A 21353-nucleotide genomic window follows, 5' to 3' on the forward strand; every position below is an offset into this window, starting at 1 on the left:
GCCGGACCTTTTTCCAACATTTGCATGGGTCATACTTTTGCACTTGTCTTGCAGCAGTGGTTTCAAACCTATGGCCTGGGGGCCATTTGCGGGTCATCCTCCATTTTTGTGTGCCCCACATTTACTCAATATCTGCCACACCTTTGCACTTGTCCTACAGTGTGGTTTCCAACCAACCGCCCGGGGCCAATTTGCGGCCCTTCACAGTACTTAAAACTCTCATTATAATTACCAACAATACATACAGCAGTGTAGAAGGCCTAAGGGTTCATTACCTTTACCACGCAAAAGATGCCACAGCCTCGCGCTACCGCCGCTCCCCGCCGAGGTAGACGTTAACTCCAGAGTCACACGCAGACTCTAAACGGATTAACACAATAAACTGTCTTCAACAAGACACAGACATTTGCTTTGCCATGCCGACGCTAAGTGAATCACGTCTGCCTGGTACTTCAAAGCGGACACACAAGGATGCTGAGTTAATTAACTTCCCGCCAGTCGAAGGATTGGACCCACCCTGCTGACACCTCCACCCTGCTGAGACCTGCTACTTGGGAGTTGGAACAGGCAACAGCGACACCTACGGGGCCGAGGGAACGACACTACAGACATGGGTTCATAAAACAGTCTGTGACTCGACTGGGAGTCAATATTTTAAGAACTTTACATGAACGCCACGCGTGACTGTATTGCTGCATACTTGAATGTCTAATGTCAAATCTGTTGTTAACTGAACCAGATGAAGTTCTTACCCCACGCCACAAATGTCACATGAAAATAGTAATGTTCTCCACACCACATAACATTCGAAACATTCATTACAGGTATGAAAGAGAATGAGCGTGCAGCAATGCAGGGTGGGAAAATGGGCTCGTTATCTTAAATCCAATAATTAATATTTTATTCCACTGGTTTTAAACCGGCGGCACGGTGATCGACTGGTTAGAGCGTCAGCCTCACAGTTCTGAGGACTCGGATTCAATCCCCGGCCCTGCCTGTGTGGAGTTTGCATGTTCTCCGGGCACTCCAGTTTCCTCCCACATCCCAAAAACATGCATGAATTGGAGACTCTAAATTGCCCGTAGGTGTGAATGTGAGTGTGCATGGTTGTTTGTTTGTATGTGCCCTGCGATTGGCTGGCAACCAGTTCAGGTTTTAAACCACACGGCACGGTGGACGACTGGTTAGAGCGTCTGCCTCACAGTTCTGAGGACCGGGGTTCAATCCCCGGCCCCACCTGTGTGGAGTTTGCATGTTCTCCCTGTGCCAGTACATGGATGGATGATGGATGGTTTTAAACCACAAAATAATACAAAAATGGAAAAATTACGCCAAAAGGCAGTCCAGCCCCCTTGGTGGCACAGGGAGGAGGAGTCCGTAGGCCATCTGGTCAAGCTGCCATCTGAAGCAGTATTGTTTGGAATGTATGTACAACATTGTTCTCCAAACATAGCGCAAACACCTCCCTCTCTCGCGAGGAGCATGTCGACAGCTATGCGGTTTTGGAACGTCATTCAAGAGGTAGCCTTGAGCTGCTCATGCAAACCTTCCCTATTTGAGTACTCAGCTGAAATGACTCTTTTACAGTGTGTTAAATGAACCCACGTGTTTCTTTCTGCTATTTTTTAGGGCTGTAAAGTGTCGATGTATCTGTGCCACCATCCCTCCGGTTGAGACGTGACACACCATGGCTCAATACAGCAGCCCATTTGAATAGTTTTTTTTTTAAATTATTATTTCCATCCATTTTCTGTCGCGCTTCTCCTCACTAGGGTCGCGGGCGTGCTGGAGCCTATCCCAGCTATCATCGGGCAGGAGGCGGGGTACACCCTGAACTGGTTGCCAGCCAATCGCAGGGCACATACAAACAAACAACCATTCGCACTCACAGTCATGCCTACGGGCAATTTAGAGTCTCCAATTAATGCATGTTTTTGGGATGTGGGAGGAAACCGGAGCGCCCGGAGAAAACCCACGCAGGCACGGGGAGAACATGCAAACTCCACACAGGCGGGGCCTGGGATTGAACCCGGGTCCTCACAACTGTGAGGCTGACGCTCTAACCAGTCGTCCACCGTGCCGCCCTAAATTATTATTTATTTATTTTTATTTTTTGCAAGTATTTGTTTCCCTTCTGTGCTAATGTAAATTTCATTTGGTAGTTTTGCATCTTGTTTTTCCCAATAATTGCGTTCTTGTTGTGGAATACGCATATTGGCTATCAGTATAGCTTGTAACATCATTTATCATTAGTTTGCATGCCTCTGTGAATGCAACTAATTCAGCAGCTTGTTCAGCCAATTCCTGACAATCATGCTGCGTGCCTTCATCAGGTATTATTATTATTATTATGATATTCATCCGGGTATTAATGTGGCTGGATTTAAGGTTGTGCATCGCTCAACAGTCAAATGTGGTTGTGACAGCAAGATGGCCATGCAAGATAAATGTCTTGCAGGTGAAAAACGCCATATTCGTTTGCAATAGGAGAGCAGACACTGTATGTGGGACCTTAAGAGTTAATGGATGAAATAACACAATTGTGGAACTGCTCTCTACTGCCATCAAGGCTGCCACAACTGCTCTGACACAATGCGGTAATGCGCACGTCACGCTGTCCAATTGGGTCGAAAAATAAGCTATTGGTCTTAGCTTATCACCGTATTGTTGTGTAAATGAAATGTGTGGGACACTTGTATTTTTATACAGTTCCTTTAATTTGTCTGGTAAAATGATTGTGATGCCGGCTACGGCCTTTTTCACATCCTCATTAGTCCAGGTCCTGTAGACCAAAATAGTTTCTTTTTGGTTCGCTTGGACGTTTGGATTTGCCACCTCAATCATTGGATATAAATCCATGTCTCCCTCGTCTGTGGTTATATTTGTTATTTTGGGAATGGGAGACAATGTTCCTCCCTGTCCCGTCATCTTCCTGTCTTTGAAGCAACATTTCTTTATCCCTACCTGTCTGCCTTTTCTGTTCACTTTCTAAGTCCTTCTTTTTCTTTCTTCCTTTTTCTCTTTTGGACGCCATCTTTAGCCGGAAGAATAAGTCGTCATATCCCTCTTTTTCTATTTTTGATATATTATTTTTGTGTGTCGATGAGGAGGACGTATGGGAGATTGCTCAGCTCCAGTCTCCCATCACGCTCTCAACAATCTCCCCTGTTGCTCCTGTATTTTATTTGAAATAGGGAGGTATCTAAGCTACAAGACATAACATACTAAGGGGAGGGTTTCAAGGTGAAGACATGAGACCAACACACCCGGCCACGTGTCCTTGGTCAAGGCGCCTCTCTCTGACGATTCCCGCTGAGTCATCTTCCAGAAGGCGAGACATCTTCCTTTCCCCCAAGGTCAGCAAACAACCATCAAAATCGTCCATAATACTAATGCAAGCTAAGCAAATAAATGATAACTTCAACAATTTATGAAACACTATGACAGGAAAATCTCGGGAGTTGGTTGACATGATGATTAGGAGAAAGGTTGATATATTGTGTGTCCCGGAGACCAGGTGGAAAGGCAGTCAGGCTAGAAGTTTAGGGGCAGGGTTTAAATTATTTTACCATGGTGTAGATGGGAAGAGAAATGGAGTCGGGGTTATTTTAAAGAAGAGTTGGCTAAGAATGTCTTGGAGGTGGAAAGAGTATCAGATCGAGTGAGTCGGCTGAAACTTGAAATTGAGGGTGTTATGTGTAATGTGATTAGTGGCTATGCCCCACAGGTAGGATGTGACCTCGAGGTGAAAGAGAAATTCTGGAAGGAGCTAGACGAAGTAGTTCTGAGCATCCCAGACAGAGAGAGAGTCGTGATTGGTGCAGATTGTAATAGAAGGAAATAGGGGTGATGAAGAAGTGATGGGTAAGTATGGCATTCAGGAAAGGAACTTGGAGGGACAGATGGTAGACTTTGCAACAAGGATGCAAATGGCTGTAGTGAACACATTTTTCCAGAAGAGGCAGGAACATAGGGTGACCTACAAGAGTGGAGGAAGAAGCACGGAGGTGGATTACATTTTGTGCAGACGATGTAACCTGAAGGAGGTTACCGTCTGTAAGGTAGTGGTAGGGGAGAGTGTGGCTAGACAGCATAGGATGGTGGTGTGTAAGATGACTCTAGTGGTGGGGAGGAAGATTAGGAAGGCAAAGGCAGAGCAGAGAACCATGTGGTGGAAGCTGAGACAGGACAAGTGTTGTGCAGCTTTTCGGGAAGAGGTGAGACAGGCTCTCGGTGGACGGGAGGAGCTCCCAGAAGACTGGACCACTGCAGCCAAGGTGATCGGAGAGGCAGGCGGGAGAATACTTGGTGTATCTTCTGGCAGGAAAGGAGAGAAGGAGACTTGGTGTGGAATTTAAGGTGGAGGTGGGACTGCATCAGGGATCAGCCCTGAGCCCCTTCCTGTTTGCAGTGGTGATGGATAGGCTGACAGATGAGGTTAGACTGGAATCCCCGTGGACCATGATGTTTGCAGATGACATTGTGATCTGCAGTGAAAGCACGGAGCAGCTGGAGGAACAGTTAGAAAGATGGAGGCATGCACCGGAAAACAGAGGATTGAAGATTAGCCAAAGTAAAACAGAATATATGTGCATGAATGAGAGGGGTGGTGGGGGAAGAGTGAGGCTACAAAGAGAAGAGATAGCAAGGGTGGAGGACTTTAAATTCTTGGGGTCAACCGTCCAGAGCAATGGTGAGTGTGGTCAGGAAGTGAAGAAACGGGTCCAAGCAGGTTGGAACGGGTGGAGGAAGGTGTCAGGTGTGTTATGTGACAGAAGAGTCTGCGAGGATGAAGGGCAAAGTTTATAAAACAGTGGTGAGGCCAGCCATGATGCACGGATTAGAGACAGTGGCACTGAAGAGAAAACAGGAAGCAGAGCTGGAGGTGGCGGAAATGAAGATGTTGAGGTTCGTTCTTGGAGTGACCAGGTTGGATAAAATTAAAAATGAGCTCATCAGCGGGACAGCCAAGGTTCGATGTTTTGGAGACAAAGTTGGAGAGAGCAGACTTCAATGGTTTGGACACATCCAGAGGAGAAATAGTGAGCATATTGGTAGAAGGATGATGAGGATGGAGCTGCCAGGCAAGAGAGCTCGAGGAAGACCAAAGAGTAGGTTGATGGATGTCGTGAGGGAAGACATGATGGCAGTTGGTGTTCGAGAGGAGGATCCAGGAGATAGGCTTACATGGAAAAGGATGACGCGCTGTGGCGACCCCTAACGCGACAAGCCGAAAGGAAAAGAAGATTAACGTTCTTGATTAACGTTTCATGTTTTTGATCACTAAGTGTTTAGCAATATTTAGTTTGATTAACTTTTAATGTTTTGATTACTTAGTGTTAACGTTTAGGTACTTAGGATGTAATAATGTTTAGTCATTTTCCTTTTTTATGTGATTAATAGTGGACTGTGTGATATAATCAAAAGGGCGAGTTGAGTTGGAAAATGTATGTTTCATATATACCAAATATTACTTCTATTAGTTTATACAACCTTCACATGCTATCTTGTTCCATGTTGTGACTACTAGCTGTTTTCCGGCCATGCTTTGCGTCCTCGTTGTTCCCAGCCATGTTGTGACTACTAGCTGTTTTTCAATAAAGATAAATTCAGTCCAGCTGGATGATAATTGTTTTGCTTTCCTTCTCTTTTCTGTCTCTCTCACTTCTGTATAACGGAAATGATTGTTTGCTTGGACTCGAGTAAGGGGTGACAACTCGTCAGACTTGTACCTTTTCCTCTCTTTGCAAAGACGTTTCTTTTTTCCTTGTAATAAAAACTCACAGAGACAAGATTGCTTCCTTTCTTATTCTGTCAGCAAAAGATTTGTCAAAACACGCGTATGTGTGAAAGTCACGAAAGATGCAAGATGACTTAGCGGTCATCGAAGGAGCGGCCAGCTACGTAGAGAAGTCACCATGAAGCGCAGCGTGATGGCTGAAAATGCAGTCCATTGATGAGGGACAGAGTCCACAAAATGCAACTTTACTATTTATTAGGGGGTCAAGTGGGCTCAAAAGGTTGAGGGAAGGTCCTGTGTCACAAGAGCGACCCCTGGTGAACCTTTTTGGGATCACAGGTGCGATCCCCCCCTTTTGTAAGATTGTCAACTGGTTGCGGTTGTTTTGGAAGGGGTCGGAGTGCGGACCATGTGCAAGTCAGTTAGGCTGCATTCTAGTGAGTCATTAGAGAGCGAAGCGGCGTTTTTGATGAGCACTTCCCTCAAACGCTGTCGTTCGTCATCGGAGATGACAGATCAAGAGGCCAAGCCTAGCAGATCTGGGGATGTGGATGTTGTTCCGTGTGTGGTTGTGAATTAGCAGCACGGTGGTCCGGGGAGCGTCGAAGAGGGATGTGGCATGCAGCGACAAACCCAGGTCGTTAAACTCCGACGACGGCTGAAAGAACGCGTGGGGACCAGTTACTGATTGGTTAGCACGCACGACCAGTTGAACTGGGAAGTTAACAGTCGACGTTTTTAACTATAACTTCGTCTTCGCTCAAAACTTCGCAAGCGTCGGGGACGGTTTGTCCCGACTTAAGGTTTAATGTTTGAAGAACATGGTTAGCGGAGTCGCTATTAGCGCGCGACCACAAAACATTGTTGATGGTCTCAACGTGAACGGCCAGTCGAACAAGTACATCCGCGCCAACATAAGTTTTAAATCGGGGACGACTAGGAAGCAGTGAATTAACGAGCGATGGTTCCATTGCAGGTTCAGGACGCACACGCCCACTGCAGTGACGGCAGACGGCGGCACGGTATTAACGGGAAAGCGAAAGGTTTTCAGCCTTAATTGAAGGTCAGGATGCTTAAGTCGTAGGGTGTCAAACAGTGCCTGAGAAATTACTGATTTGTCAGCCCACAAGGCCAGGATGACGTCTTCTGTCAGGAAGTCGTGCAAATAAATCCCACCAGCAACATTGGGGCAGTAGGGCTCTTTGTGCGGTGGTTGGACAAGATGGCAGAGAAACGTGTCGAGTTCTCTAAATCAGTTGAGCGCTGTTGAGGTGGCAACAGGGGACTTGAAGAAGTGCGGCCTCACAGGTCCTCCGAGTGGACCAACACCGAGTCCATGCTCGAGTGCAATGGTTAAACAGAACTTCCGAGAAGTACCTTTAGCGATTAGTTCACCCAAAAGCTGTCGCAATAGCAGAATGTTACTCAGTAGCGTAATGTCACGCGAGTCAGTGACCTCGCCTGTGTCTAGTCGGACGATTAGGAAGGCACGAGAGGGGTCTAGGGATTGGTCGTCACAAAGTGGTCCGCTAAGGTTATGGCGAGGTGAGGTCGTCGTGGAGTCGACCAGGGTCACGGAGGCACTTGGCAGGTCATTAGGGGAACAACGGCGGTTACCTAGTTGACAAGAGGTGGGGTACACCATGAACTGGTCGCCAGCCAATCGCAGGGCACATAGAAACAAACAACCATTCACACTCACATTCACACCTACGGGCAATTTAGAGTCTTCAATCAACCTACCACGCATGTTTTTGGGATGTGGGAGGACACCGGAGTGCCCGGAGAAAACCCACGCAGGCACGAGGAGAACATGCAAACTCCACACAGGTGAGGCCGGGATTTGAATCCCGGTCCTCAGAACTGTGAGGCAGATGTGCTAACCAGTCGTTCACCGTGCCGCCATTAATTTATTTACCTTTGATAAATAAATGTAGTTATGATTTAGTTAAAGTGATTTGACTTTGTGTGATGGTTATCATTGCAAGTCAATTCAATTTATGAAAGCAATTCAAGACTTGGCGGCACGGTGGACGACTGGTTAGAGCGTCAGCCTCACAGTTCTGAGGACCGGGGTTCAATCCCCGGTCCCGCCTGTGTGGAGTTTGCATGTTCTCCCCGTGCCTGCGTGGGTTTTCTCCGGGCACTCCGTTTTCCTCCCACATCCCAAAAACATGCATGAATTGGAGACTCTAAATTGCCCGTAGGTGTGAGTGTGAGTGCGAATGGTTGTTTGTTTGTGTGTGCCCTGCGATTGGCTGGCAACCAGTTCGGCGTGTACCCCGCCTCCTGCCCGATGTTAGCTGGGATAGGCTCCAGCGCGCCCGCGACCCTAGTGAGGAGAAGCGGCTCAGAAAATGGACGGAAATGGGTTAGAAGACACAGGCACGGTGTAATACTGATTACTACATCTGCCTCACAGTTCTGGGGATCGGGGTTTAAATCCTGTGTGGAGTTTGCATGTTCTCCCCGTGCCTGGGTGGGTTTTGTCCGGGCACTCCGGTTTCCTCCCACATCCCAAAAACATGCGTGGTAGGTTAATTGAAGACTCTAAATTGCCCGTAGCTGTGAATGTGAGTGCGAATGGTTGTATGTTTGTATGTGCCCTGCGATTGGCTGGCGACCGGTTCAGGGTAATTGCTGGGATGGGCTCCAGCACGCCCGCGACTCTAGTGAGGAGAAGCAGTGAAGGAAATGGATGGATGCATGGGTAAGAAGACATACCTGAGCCAAACTCCAAACCATTAAGTGGCAGTAATGCACTTAGAGGTTTCTTGCCAACCAACACAAAACACTCAAAGGAAGAAGAAGAAGAAGAAGAAGAAGAAGAAGAAGAAAAAGAAGAAGAAGAAAACGAAGAAGAAAAAAATCACGAAGAAGACGATGATGGCGGACATTAGTAGAAACGTGGAGGAAGTTCGTAATCGAATTATTTTAGAAGAGTTTTGCGTGAGAAATGTGAGTGATTTTCACGTTTTGGATATGCCATCATATGGTGTTGTTTTCCATGTTTAAAAAAAAATAAATCAGTCTATTATGTTAATTCCGCAAAAACCTAAAATGCTGGTACTGTAAAACAAGCGTCTTTGGGAGTGTTAGCCAAGCAATGTTTTCTTCTGCTCTGTTAAATGTAAATTCCACAATACTGGCCTATAACCCCAACCCTGGCTGATGACGTAACCAGCATTTTCGTCCTCGATTGATTCGTTTTGTATTTTGGCTACAAGTTGGCATCTAAGCATTCGCGAGCTATCTTAAGGGAATAGCAAATACTAATATTACACAAAATATCAGCATCAGTGCGATGTACTGCGCATAATAATTGCATGTTTTACTGATTCTTTTTATTTTGTGATTATCTTTTTAAATTTTAGGTCCATACAACTGATTTCCCTGGAAACTACCCCGGCTATGACGACACTTGGGATATGCAGACATTCCAAAAGGTGTTTTTTTTTTTAAAATCATGTATGCTTTCATTGCTTAAGGGCTCCAGTTGGTCGAAATGTAATTCTAACATTTAAGTCTTGGCCTGGGCTCATTTCACCCTCCTGTTACGTTGGTTTCTCGGGAACAGCAATATTGTTCCTGGGTCAATTTGACCCGAGTTATGTTTAATCAACCAGAAAGTGGCAGAATTTTTATTTTTTTCCCCTGTGTAACCTTGATAACTAACAAAGGAATTATTTCATTTTAACATAATGAAGTTTAATTGAACGCAAAGCTGATATACTTGCAGTTAACAATGACTTTTGTTGTATGAAGGCGAACATGTTTATTCTATCTTCTGTCATCTAATGGAAGAGCATTTGATTGTTCTGCCTGTTATTATGTGACTGGCATAGATGGATGAACAAAGATATATATTTGTAATTTATAAATAATTGAATAGTTTCCCGCAGAGCTGATGATCTCTCATGGCATGCTCGTCACCCTGTTGGGGAATCACTGCGTTAGGCCATTCAGCTATGGGACATGAATATTTTGGTCGCTATCTCTAATGAAAGACATTAGAGGTAGGAAAAAAACTTTTTTTTCCTCTGTCTGAAAATTGGTTATTTTTGCCTGCTGGTTTAATTTGTGTTTTTCGGGGACTTGCGGTTGTTGCTGATGATGTTTGCATACGATTCCCCAGAGTTATGCCGTCTTTGAATTGAAGTGCTTGCTCTTGAATGTGGTTTTATCACATCATCAGATTTTCATCCATCCATCCATTTTCTGTACCGCTAATCCTCACCAGGGTCGCGGGCGTGCTGGAGCCAATTGCAGCTATTTGTCTTTTTTGTTTTTTTTTCTAGAGCAACATAACTGTAGGTTTCTTGAGTACCGGTATTTATTTACTGTTTCGATTCTAAGATCATCCTAAATCACAAGACCCCTTGCACAGAAATGGGATAATCCTGATAAAGCACAATGCTTTACAGCAAAATTATTGTATAGTTGAAATTAACTTAATGTAACAATCAAAATACTGTGTATCCAAAGTTTCTCCATGCATTATACCACACACACAGCATCAGACAATGCATTCCAAACAATGCTTTTTCTCAAATAGAGACCATATTGTGTAATACCAATCTGAGACCATCTTGAACGCCGTTGCTAACATTAAAGATGATTGTATGTTGTTAAGACAGTCTTTTTCACTTATTAACATTAGGGTTGTCACAATATCATACCTGCATAATACATATACTGAACCTGATACAATACCAGCAACTACCTTACCAGTTAAAGCAGTGGAATAAATGGATGACAAAACAGAACAACAAATTATTTCTTGTAATTCAAAATAATACTAGAAAGTGGAACATATTAAAGAAACACATTATATACCAATGTTCTCCATAAAATACATTTGACACAGTGCTTGGGTATCTAAGATTATGACATGCTATTGAACATTTTTTAACAAAAATACTATTATTTGAGATTCATAGCCTTGTTTAAAATTTGCTTCACGAAAATAACATTTGTCATAAAGACGTAGATGTAAAAAACTATCACACATAACTGAGCTCATACAGCCATGAGACTTTTTGGGAATGATGAGTTTTTCACACATGGATTTGGGGATCCTGTGCCATTCCTCTTTGCAGATCCTCCAGTTCTGTCAGGTTGGATGATGAATGTTGGTGGACAGCCATTTTCAGGTCTCTCCAAAGATGCTCAATTGGGTTTAAGTCAGGGCTCTCGCTGGGCCATTCAAGAACAGTCACGGAGTTGTTCTGAAGCCACTCCTTTGTTATTTTAGCTGTGTGCTTGGGGTCGTCCTGTCCCTGCAGCTGAAAAACACCCCCACAGCATGATGCTGCCACCACCATGTTTCACTGTTGGGACTGTATTGGATAGGTGAGGAGCGATGCCTGGTTTTCTCCACACATACCACTTAGAATTAAGGCCAAAAAGTTATATCTTGGTCTTATCAGACCAGAGAATCGTATTTCTCACCATCTCATGATTCTCATTTGCTCTGACATGCACTGTGAGCTGTAATGTCTTATATAGACAGGTGTGTGGCTTTCCTAATCAAGTCCAATCAGTATAACCAAACACAGCTGGACTCCATTGAAGGTGTAGAACCATCTCAAGGATGATCAGAAGAAATGGACAGCACCCGAGTTAAATATGAGTGTCACAACAAAGGGTCTGAATACTTATGGCTGTGTGATATTTCCGTTTTTCTTTTTTAATCTGCCAAAATTTCAGCAATTCCGTTTTTTTCTGTCAATATGGGGAGGCTGTGTGAGTTTGGTGATCTGGCGAAGCAAATCAAGTGCAATTGACAATTTCTTGTCGATTGAAAAGAGGACACTTTTTTTTCCTCTTCAGCGGCAGCTCGCCGCGTTGGCTCGGATCCTCCATAACGAGACGAGTTGGCGTTGACGTAGCTGTGCGAATAGCAAATGGCTCTCTGTAAGTTACCGCTGCTCGCAAAGCTGGCGAAGGAAAAAAGAACGAAGCGAAATCCGCCGTTGAAAAATACTTTTTATCTTGTTGTAGCTGTTTTTTTTTTTTTTTTCAAGACTGTGCAAGGGGCGCCGCCATGTTTTTCGTCTTCGGAAATCACGCAATCTCTTGTCACAGCATGCTCCCGTCCCTACCCTACTCTTGGTACCCACCTTTAACTACTGGTTGAGTTGCTTGAAAGTGCTTCATATGCAGCATAACCCGATCGTCGACGATCAGGTTCATTTAATTGTGGCAACCAAAATTTTGCAGTAGGAAAGAAAATCTGTCATTTGCGGCTCATGTTTTGAATCACATGAAGTGGGCTTTGATGTATCCATTGTGTTAATGAGAGGAGCTTCACACCAAGTGTGTCGCAAGCAAAGTGAGTGATACAAGAGTGAGAGATTTATTTGACGTCTCAATCGTTTGTGGAGTTTTTATTTGCCTGAAGTGCGTACAAGTGAGAGTTACTAGCTCGGGTAGATTTTGTTTTGCGGAGGAGATGGTGTCAAAACACTTTGAGTACCTTGAAGTTATAAATGTGCTGTACATGTGCAAGCCAATTTACCATTTTGATAATTGATTGAGGACTCTAAATTGCCCGTAGGTGTGAATGTGTGTGTGAATGGTTGTTTGTTTCTATGTGCCCTGCGATTGGCTGGCGACCGGTTCAGGGTGTTAACCTGCCTCCTGCCCGTAGATAGCTGGGATAGGCTCCAGCAGCCCGCCACCCTAGTGAGGATAAGCGATAAAGAAAATGGATGGATGGATATCAACAAAGGCCCGGTACACACACACAAGACAATCGGCTTGTTTTTGTGCTGATTTTGCCCCTTCCGACCAAGCACATCAAACGCCAGACAATCTTAAGTCTTATAAGATTACCCTATTAAATTGTCCTTAGGTCTGATGTGTTTTAAGGGGATTCATCCTGACTTTACGGTCCAAAACAGGCCGTGGCCAACAATCTTAAACAGTGAAAGTGTTCAATATTTACAACCAAATGTCTTCGTGTGTGGGGAGAGCCGACTTCTCCCGAGTCATGACGCCATGAATTGTGACGTGAAAAAGAATAATTCTAATCAAATATGCACCCTAACTCAACAAAAGGAAACGACCCAAACAAACGTTTCTTACCCGATGTCGTTTTCTTGTATAAAAGTGGGTTTCCCAGACGGCAGGAGGTATTTTCCAAAGCAATTCGTTTTTTGTGGACAGCGCCATTTTACAAGGTCCTAGCTACGGTAACGTTCGGGAAACATCGGTGGAAAGCTTGAAGTGTTTTTCTTCTTCGGTTTTGTGAGATCGCGTGAGATTTCGAGATCAGCGATGGGAAAAGTATCTGTGTGTGGTGTTCCGTTTTGATATTATCGGAGCACATCACACACTACGACCAAAACTGTTAAATGCCATATATTTTCATGTGTGGGGTTTTGTCACGGACAAAAAAATCTAAGATTTGCAAAGTCCCTATGTGTTTACCAGGCCTTACTCGTGAGTGTGCTGTAGTAATTTCATGTTAACATGTTTTGCAGAGCTTCAGAATTGATGTTGCACAGCTGACTGAGAACTTGATGGAGTTTGACATGGTGGGAATCGATGCAGCTATTGCCAATGCCTTCAGAAGGATCCTACTTGCAGAGGTTTGTTTTCTGTCTGTATGCAGTTACATGATGACTTCTGAAATCTCGATTGCTGTACAGTTAATGGAGGGAAAAAAAAACTTTCTACTTACTTACCGAGAGGGTGCTAAGAAGCTATAGTATCAGTAGCTAGCTATAGTATTTATTCAAATACCAAACTCATTTTTAAATATAACTTCAAAGAACAATAAAAAATAAATTCGAAACAATCAAAATATTAAAAAAATAGAAATAGAAACAAATATGTAGCATTTACTATATCTAATGTTGGTAATTCTAATGGACAGGAAAATGTTTGTCTGATTTAATTTCAGACAGTGAGGGGGCAAAAATGAGATGTGGCCTTGGCCTCGTAGGGGCAGTGTGGTGCGATTACATGCATTGAGCTACACGTAGATTTTCACAGATTAGGATTAATATATGCCTGCAAGTATTGTTATTACCTGTCTGGATATGTTACTATGGAGTTTGTGGATAACTATTCGTTATTTGAAAATAAAACACCCCGTGATCTAATGCTAATTCTAGCTAGCATGTCAATGGGGTTTTCCATTGACTGTTAGCATTAAGCCGACGATTTCTAAAAGAATTGTGTGTCTTGTAATTAAATATCCAATGTATGTAATTCTGTTTGTTGCGTGTTTAGTTTTACAATAAAATACACTTGGGTCGTCAAACAGTTTAAAGCACACTCAGGGAAGGCAGACTGTGTGTTGTGTGTGTCACGCACGCACACAACACACAGTCTGCGTTTCTCTTTCAGCCACTTATATTATACTGCGACTAAAAATATCCTGAAAAGTTACATTGTTGAATAACAAATTATCAATGATAACCCTATAATAATAATATTAAATAACTAGGGGATATAATTTAATTTACATTTTATTATTATAATACATGCATGCATACATTCTCACATGCACAGACACATTTCCATACATACAGCACATACCTGTACATACATACATGTACATAGATACGTACACACTAGGGATGTACCAATTTAATCACGTGATTTTCAGATGATCGAGTGAAAGAGATCAGTTTTTTCCATCTGAGATTTTAAAGGTCAAAAAGCGAAAAAATAATCAAAAAATCCAAAGGTACAACAAACAAGTAATCGTTTTGGTTTATATTACACAATGTAACTTTTCTGTTTGATTTAGTACCGGTATAGAATTACTAACAAGAGACAGCATGCGTGTGTGTGTGTGTGTGTGTGTGTGTGTGTGTGTGTGTGTGTGTGTGTGTGTGTGTGTCAGTCAGTCAGTCAGTCAGTCAGTCTACCTTTTGCATCACAGCACATCGTGGGCGGTCATAACCTACAATTAGTGCTGGGCGATAATGTCGAGAAGCACGATTTGGATTGGCAGACTGGGGTGCTGGTCCCCCTTTTTAAGAAGGGGTACCGGAGGGTGTGTTCTAACTACAGGAGGATCACACTCCTCAGCCTCCCTGGTAAGGTCGATTCAGGGATGCTGGAGACTGGTCCGTGAGGAAGTTGAATCTCAGATTCAGGAGGAGCAGTGTGGTTTTCATCCTGGCCGTGGAACAGTGGACCAGCTCTACACCCTCGGCAGGGTCCTCGAGAGTGCATGGGAGTTTGCCTTACCAGTTTACATGTGTTTTGTGGACTTGGAGAAGGCATTCGATCGTGTCTCCCGGGGAGTCCTGCAGGGTTTGCTTTGGGACTATGGGGTAGTCCAGTGTCAGAGTTTTGTCCGCATTGCTGGCAGTAATATATATATATATATTATATATATATATATATATATATATATAATATATATATATATATATATAGTCGTTCTACTTTTTTTGTGCCATATTTCTTTGACCAGCTTTCTGTCCCTTGTAATTACAGGATGAAAAATGCCTCATCTCCATAGGGGTCTGAGTTATTCTGGAAAAGACCCCACAGATATCAGTCAGATTTGCAGATATCAGTCAGATTTGCAGATAAGATTCTTCATAGGTAGAGGAGGGGACCTTTGCATCTTAGTGGACGGCGGCTTCAGGCGAGGGGGGGTTGGAGGAAGATCTTGGCGTGGTGTGGGCTTGAGTCCAATATTGACAAAAGCCTTCATCGTCCATGGAGGTGTGTGGAGATTCAAAGTGTTGGGTCATCTCATTTTGTTCCTCCGATTGGCTGAGTGATGCTGCTAAATCCATCTGCGCCTCATGTCGCCTAATCTCTTGTTCCTCCGATTGTTTGGGAACAACTGCATCTTTTTGTCCTTTAGCCGTGTCAACAAAGCCACTGTTTTCCTGTTGGGCTGCTGAATGACGTACACACTAAAAAATGTTGGCAGCCAACAACTAAACCACTTGTCTGTTTAGACAGAAACCGTCTGCCTTGTAAAGATGTCTGCGCTCCCAAAAAAACATGGAAATAGTCAATGAAATTCACGGATAGTGCAGTACACACTTCTTTGAGCCACTTACTTAATTGACTGAGTCTACTGAAACATTAATCTCAAACTCGTACCGTTGGGAGAGGTCCACTTATGAAAACCTCAGGATCCAAACATTGCGCTTTTGTTAGGAGACCAATGAAATCTCGCTTCAGGACCTCTCATTGCTGCTTGACAACATCCAGGGCCCCTGTGTGTATAATGACAGATTTCACAGTTGGGTGCCCAGTAGTGATCTCCAGGATTTTTTTGGGAGATATCAGACACCATGTCATTGGTAAAACACAGTACTTTGGTGTTCTTCTCAGTGCAAAAACGTTTCACATCCTTGACAGCTCCATCACCAACTATTAACGTTTGGAGTGCCATTTTTTTTCTTGTATGATTGAGTTTCACACCTTTCAGTGGTGGTGGAGGATGAGCATTCTTGGCAGGGTCTTGTAAAAGTGGCTCAAATCTATTTGTAAATATGATGTCAATGTTTTGCATTGACTCGTGTCCTCTTTTCTTGTCCTTTGTTGTAATGACCATCCACGGCTGCTCACTCGGGGTTGAAGCAGCACGCAACGCAGGCCAGCAGGATTCCTCGGTAATCTGCTGGTGTTGTGTCCTCCCTTTTAGATGTTGTCCCATATCTTTGGGCTTTGCTCCCAGTAAATTCCAGGGAGAACTGCTGGATGATCCATTACTGTTTCCACAGTCCACATCAGTCCTCTTTGTTACTCTTAAGTGGCTGTCTTTTGAGACGTCGGTAGTTTGGGTTCATTCCACGACTGTCTATTTACATCCACATACACTTCAAGGTGGTGAATTTTCATTTCGTGGACTGACATCCTCTGTAGCAGTCCATGATAGTCCTCAGCGGGGTTGAGAGGCATCTTGTTGCTGGTCTTGTTGGCAATAGCAGTCCTGTGCTAATTAGCAGGCCACGCTCGCGCGTAAGGGGGTAAAAAAAATAGATATTGGAAAATGGCAACAACTGACTGCATCTTCAAAACTACATTCCCAGAAGTTTAAAAATATCCAGGAGTCGCTTCTTCCAATTTCCTTGGAAGAAGAAAACAAGCTTTTCAACAAGAAAAAATGCAAACAGAGGTGAAAGAACCAGCAGCAAGCAGAAAAGCATCTGCACTGTACGAGAGCAGGAAGAGTAGCTGGATGAATGCACTTTATTATACCGAATTGTACTACTATCCCCTCTAAAAGTATTGGAACGGCAAGGTCTAGTCCTTTGTTTTTGTTGTATATTGATGTTTCAGATCGAAAGATTAATGAGACAACAGTTCAGAATTCCAGCTTTTAATTTCATGGTATTTACATCTAGATGTATTAAACAACTCAGGAGACAACACCTTTTGTTTGAAGCCACCCACTATTCAAGTGAGCAAAGGTATTGGAACAGACATTAAATGAACTGAACGTGATTAACGTTTAATATTTGGTGGCATAACCCTTACTTGCAATAACTGCATCAAGCCTGCGACCCACTGACTTCACCAGACTCTTTTCCAGGCCTTTACTGTGACCTCTTTCAGTTCTTGTTTGTTTCTGGGGGTTTCTCCCTTCAGTCCTCTTCAGGAGGTACAATGCATGCTTTATTGGGTTAAGGTCCGGTGATTGACTTGGCCTGTCAAAGACGTTCCACTTTCCCCCCCTGATGAAGTCCTTTGTTGTATTGGTAGTTTGTTTTGGGTCATTGTTTTGTTGCATGATGAAGCTTCTCCCCATTAGTTTAGATGCATTTTTCTGTAAATTGTCAGACAAAATGGTTTTGTAGACTTCAGAATTCATTCTGCTGCTATCATCATGAGTTACATCATCAATAAAGACTAGTGAGCCCGTTCCAGAAGCAGCCATGCAAGCCCAAGCCATGACATGAACTCCACCATGCTTCACAGATGAGCTTGTGTGTTTTGGAAGATGCAGATCCTTTCCCTCTCCATGCTTTGGCCTTCCCATCACTTTGCTAGAGGTTAATCATGGTCTCATCAGTCCAGAAAACTTTGTTCCAAAATGTTTGTGGCTCATCTCTGTACTTCTTTGCAAAATCCAATCTGGCCTTCTGATTCTTTTTGCTGATGATGATGGTGGTGTGCATTTCTACTCTCGAAGTCTTCTTCAAACGGTGGATTTTGATACCTTCACCCCTGCCCTGTGGAGGTGTGCAGTAATGTCACTGACTGTTGTCTTTGGGTGTTCCCTCACAGCTCTCACAATATTTCTGTCATCAACTGCTGTTGATACCCTTGGCCGACCTGTTGGATGTCTGTTGCTCAGTACACCAGTAGTTTATTAGTAGTAGTTTGATTGATTAGCTCTTCTTTCAGCTTCAAATTGGTTTGCTTTTCTCCCATAGACATCGTCTCTGGTCTTCATGTTTGCTTAACAGCAAATGCAGTTTTCACAGGTGAAACCCAAAGCTTTGGCATTATCTAATGTTTAAGCAATAAATTTAAAAGGCAACACCTGGGCAATTAGAAACACCCATCAGCCACGTTCCAATACTCCTTGAAAAGTGGGAGGCTTAAAAAAAAAAAGTGCTCTGTCTTGAGTTGTTTAACACATCTAGATGTAAATGCCATGAAATAAAAGCTGGAATTCAGATTTTTTTTTTCCTCTTATTCATCTTTTGATCTGAAACACAAATGTCTTCAGTATACAACAAAAACAAAGGAACTGACCTTGCCGTTCCAATACATTTGGAGGGGACTATATGCTGCACTGCATTGAACTTTTATATATTAGAATACACTTTATGATGTATTCTTATCACTAGATAGATTGGTGACCAGTCCAGGATTTACTCCACCTCTAGGTACAAAGTCATCTGAGAAAGGCTCCAGCTCACCCGTGACCCTGTCACAGAAAATGGATGGATTTACTTGTATGCATTAGACATGGTTCAACAACATTCAAAGCATTGTGATAATTTTTTGTTGTTGTTGGTTGTTCAGATATACATCGAGTGTACAGACATTCGTACAATCTTCCCAGCGCTCCATGTGTAAAATGTGATGGTTATTACTAACCTGCAGAACCAAACCAAAATCTTAAGTCACATTTTACTCAATTGTAGACTTTGATGACATATTTCTTCTGCCATCCTTTTATTGAAATTATGTAAATGTATCACATCCCTGGTTCCACAGGTTCGAACTTCTTCCATCGTGTCATTTTACCCTGCTCAGAGTTGTTCTCTAAAAGGGTATTTGCTTTTTAAAATATGCACTTGCTAATTATTACAGTTAGGCGTGGGCCGGTATCAGATGCTGACCGTATGATAACCTTGAGCATTAATATCATTCTTTCACGGTATTACAGTATTTACAGCAGCAATTACAGCTTAAGAATGTATTATTTTGAAACGTTTGGGTAAATAACTTTTTCCATTTAAACCCAACCTATTTTATTTTTATACATTTGGTATATTTGGTACATTAGCAAATGTGTACCATGTTAAATTAAAATAAATACGATAATTGAATTTTGACAAAATTAAAATGTAGTGAGCAAAAACCTGCAGCTCAACAATAACAAATACTTCAATTCATTGACTGCCCACACCGACAACGGGAGGGGTACAGTCACTGTTAGGTCCACGCTGCCTGTGCTCTCTTTGTCATTGGCAATTTTTAAAAACAACAACAAAAAAAACATACCACAGGAACAGTATAATGGAAAAACGTATTGCTTTTGAAATGTGACTTTTCAAACCGCGGTGTACCTCTACACCGGTAACCATCCCATGCCTAATTATAATGCTTGGTGCACATTGCCATGTTGCTTTACATGGGTATATTTGTTTCATTGTGCTTCTAGGTCCCCACCATGGCTATTGAAAAGGTTTTTATTTATAACAACACATCTATCGTCCAAGATGAAGTGCTGGCACAGAGATTAGGGCTCATCCCCATCAAAGCTGACCCCTTTCTGTTTGAGTACAGAAGTACTGGTAAGCCCTCCTACATCTTATTTTAAATATGTAATATTTGTATTGTAAATTGACTTCATAAAAAGCATCATTTACTTTCAGCATGCATTTAAAATATCCATATGAACTGCATAATTAATGAAAATCTGAGAGGCTATCAAATTTCAATGAAAGAAGAGTTTTCAGAAAGGGTTATGTTATAAACAAAGAATGGGCAGTAGATTCAAATGTGTAACTGATTAAATGAACTTAACTGCATGACACGAAGTAGAAGTCGTGCGATGCAAAGTTTGGGTTACACAACTATTTTCCCCAAAAGTAAATTCATTTCGCAAATAATTACAAGAAGATAATTTCGATAGTGTATTTTTTCCTTGAAATTTTTTCTTTTCAGTTTTTGAAACGTCTTGGTGTTAGTTTCACTTTAATTGACTGAGAATCTACAGGATCTTCATCAAGTGACAGCACTAACCAGGTTGTCATCAGCAAAATTACTATAAATATAAATGCTGTTTAATTAACACTGCCAGTCCTACATGTTAACATGGTTATTTGAATTTAAAAGGCATCAATGGCACCGAATAGGTTTCAACCCTCTGGAGTCAAGGGTCAAATTGGCCCTCTTTGACTACAATTCACATGTGACAATTCTTCACATTCATTTTTTTTTCAATTTTTACATACTATAGCAACACTTTGGACCCAAAATCACATTTAAAGTTTGAGGAGGAAGACAGCAATTTCTATAACACAGAATTCGACTATAATTAGTAAATTTCAAAATCTTACGAAAAACATTTAGCAACCAACAAACGCCCTAAAAATCAGCTTAGATTTTTCACTTATATTGCAATCATTTGCGAAAATCATTTTTTTCCCCCTCATTAATATACACACAGCACCCTATATTGAGAGAAAAAAAATGAAATTGATAAAATTTTTGCAGATATATTAAAAAAAGAAAAAGTGAAATATCACACAGCCATAAGTATTCAGACCCTATGCTGTGACACGCATATATTTAACTTGGGTGCTGTCCATTTCTTCTGATCATCCTTGATGGTTCTAATGCAGCCCTATGGGGGGCACAAGTCAGTGCAAACTGTAGGCCGGTCCCAAGCCCGGATAAATGCAGAGGGTTGCGTCAGGAAGGGCATCCGGCTTAAAACCTTGCCAAACAAATATGAGCGTTCATCCAAAGAATTCCATACCGGATCGGTCGTGGCCCGGGTTAACAACGTCCGCCACCGGCGCCGTCAACCTGCAGGGCGCTGTTGGAAATTCAGCTACTGTGGGTCGAAGTCGAAGTCAAAGAAGAAGAAGAAGAGGTGGAAATCGGGTTCTTCGGCAGAAAGAGAAGAGGAAAACACAGAGCCTAGAACTGAATGTGGGGACTTTGAATGTTGGGACTATGACAGGAAAATCTCGGGAGTTGGTTGACATGATGATTAGGAGAAAGGTTGATTTATTGTGTGTCCAGGAGACCAGGTGGAAAGGCAGTAAGGCCAGAAGTTTAGGGGCAGGGTTTAAATTATTTTACCATGGTGTAGATGGGAAGAGAAATGGAGTCGGGGTTATTTTAAAAGAAGAGTTGGCTAAGAATGTCTTGGAGGTCTGCATCAGGGATCAGCCCTGAGCCCCTTCCTTTTTGCAGTGGTGATGGATAGGCT

General features: G+C 42.7%; 1 protein-coding gene across 2 annotated transcripts in view; it reads left to right on the top strand.

Moving 5' to 3' along the window:
• Positions 1-8481: 8481 nt before the first annotated feature.
• polr1c (RNA polymerase I and III subunit C) overlaps positions 8482-21353 on the top strand; it is a 39864-nt gene continuing 26992 nt past the window's right edge. Inside the window, exons 1-4 of one of the 2 annotated variants that reach the window (XM_061789091.1) lie at positions 8482-8698; positions 9115-9186; positions 13228-13335; positions 19572-19704. In XM_061789091.1, the coding sequence (XP_061645075.1) occupies positions 8498-8698; positions 9115-9186; positions 13228-13335; positions 19572-19704 (514 nt within the window). In that variant the 5' untranslated portion in view covers positions 8482-8497. The remainder of the gene's footprint in view (positions 8699-9114; positions 9187-13227; positions 13336-19571; positions 19705-21353) is intronic. The other variant, XM_061789090.1, reaches the window with a different exon arrangement.

The sequence above is a fragment of the Phyllopteryx taeniolatus genome, chromosome 11 (genome assembly GCF_024500385.1).
Source record: "Phyllopteryx taeniolatus isolate TA_2022b chromosome 11, UOR_Ptae_1.2, whole genome shotgun sequence".
NCBI lineage: Eukaryota > Metazoa > Chordata > Actinopteri > Syngnathiformes > Syngnathidae > Phyllopteryx > Phyllopteryx taeniolatus.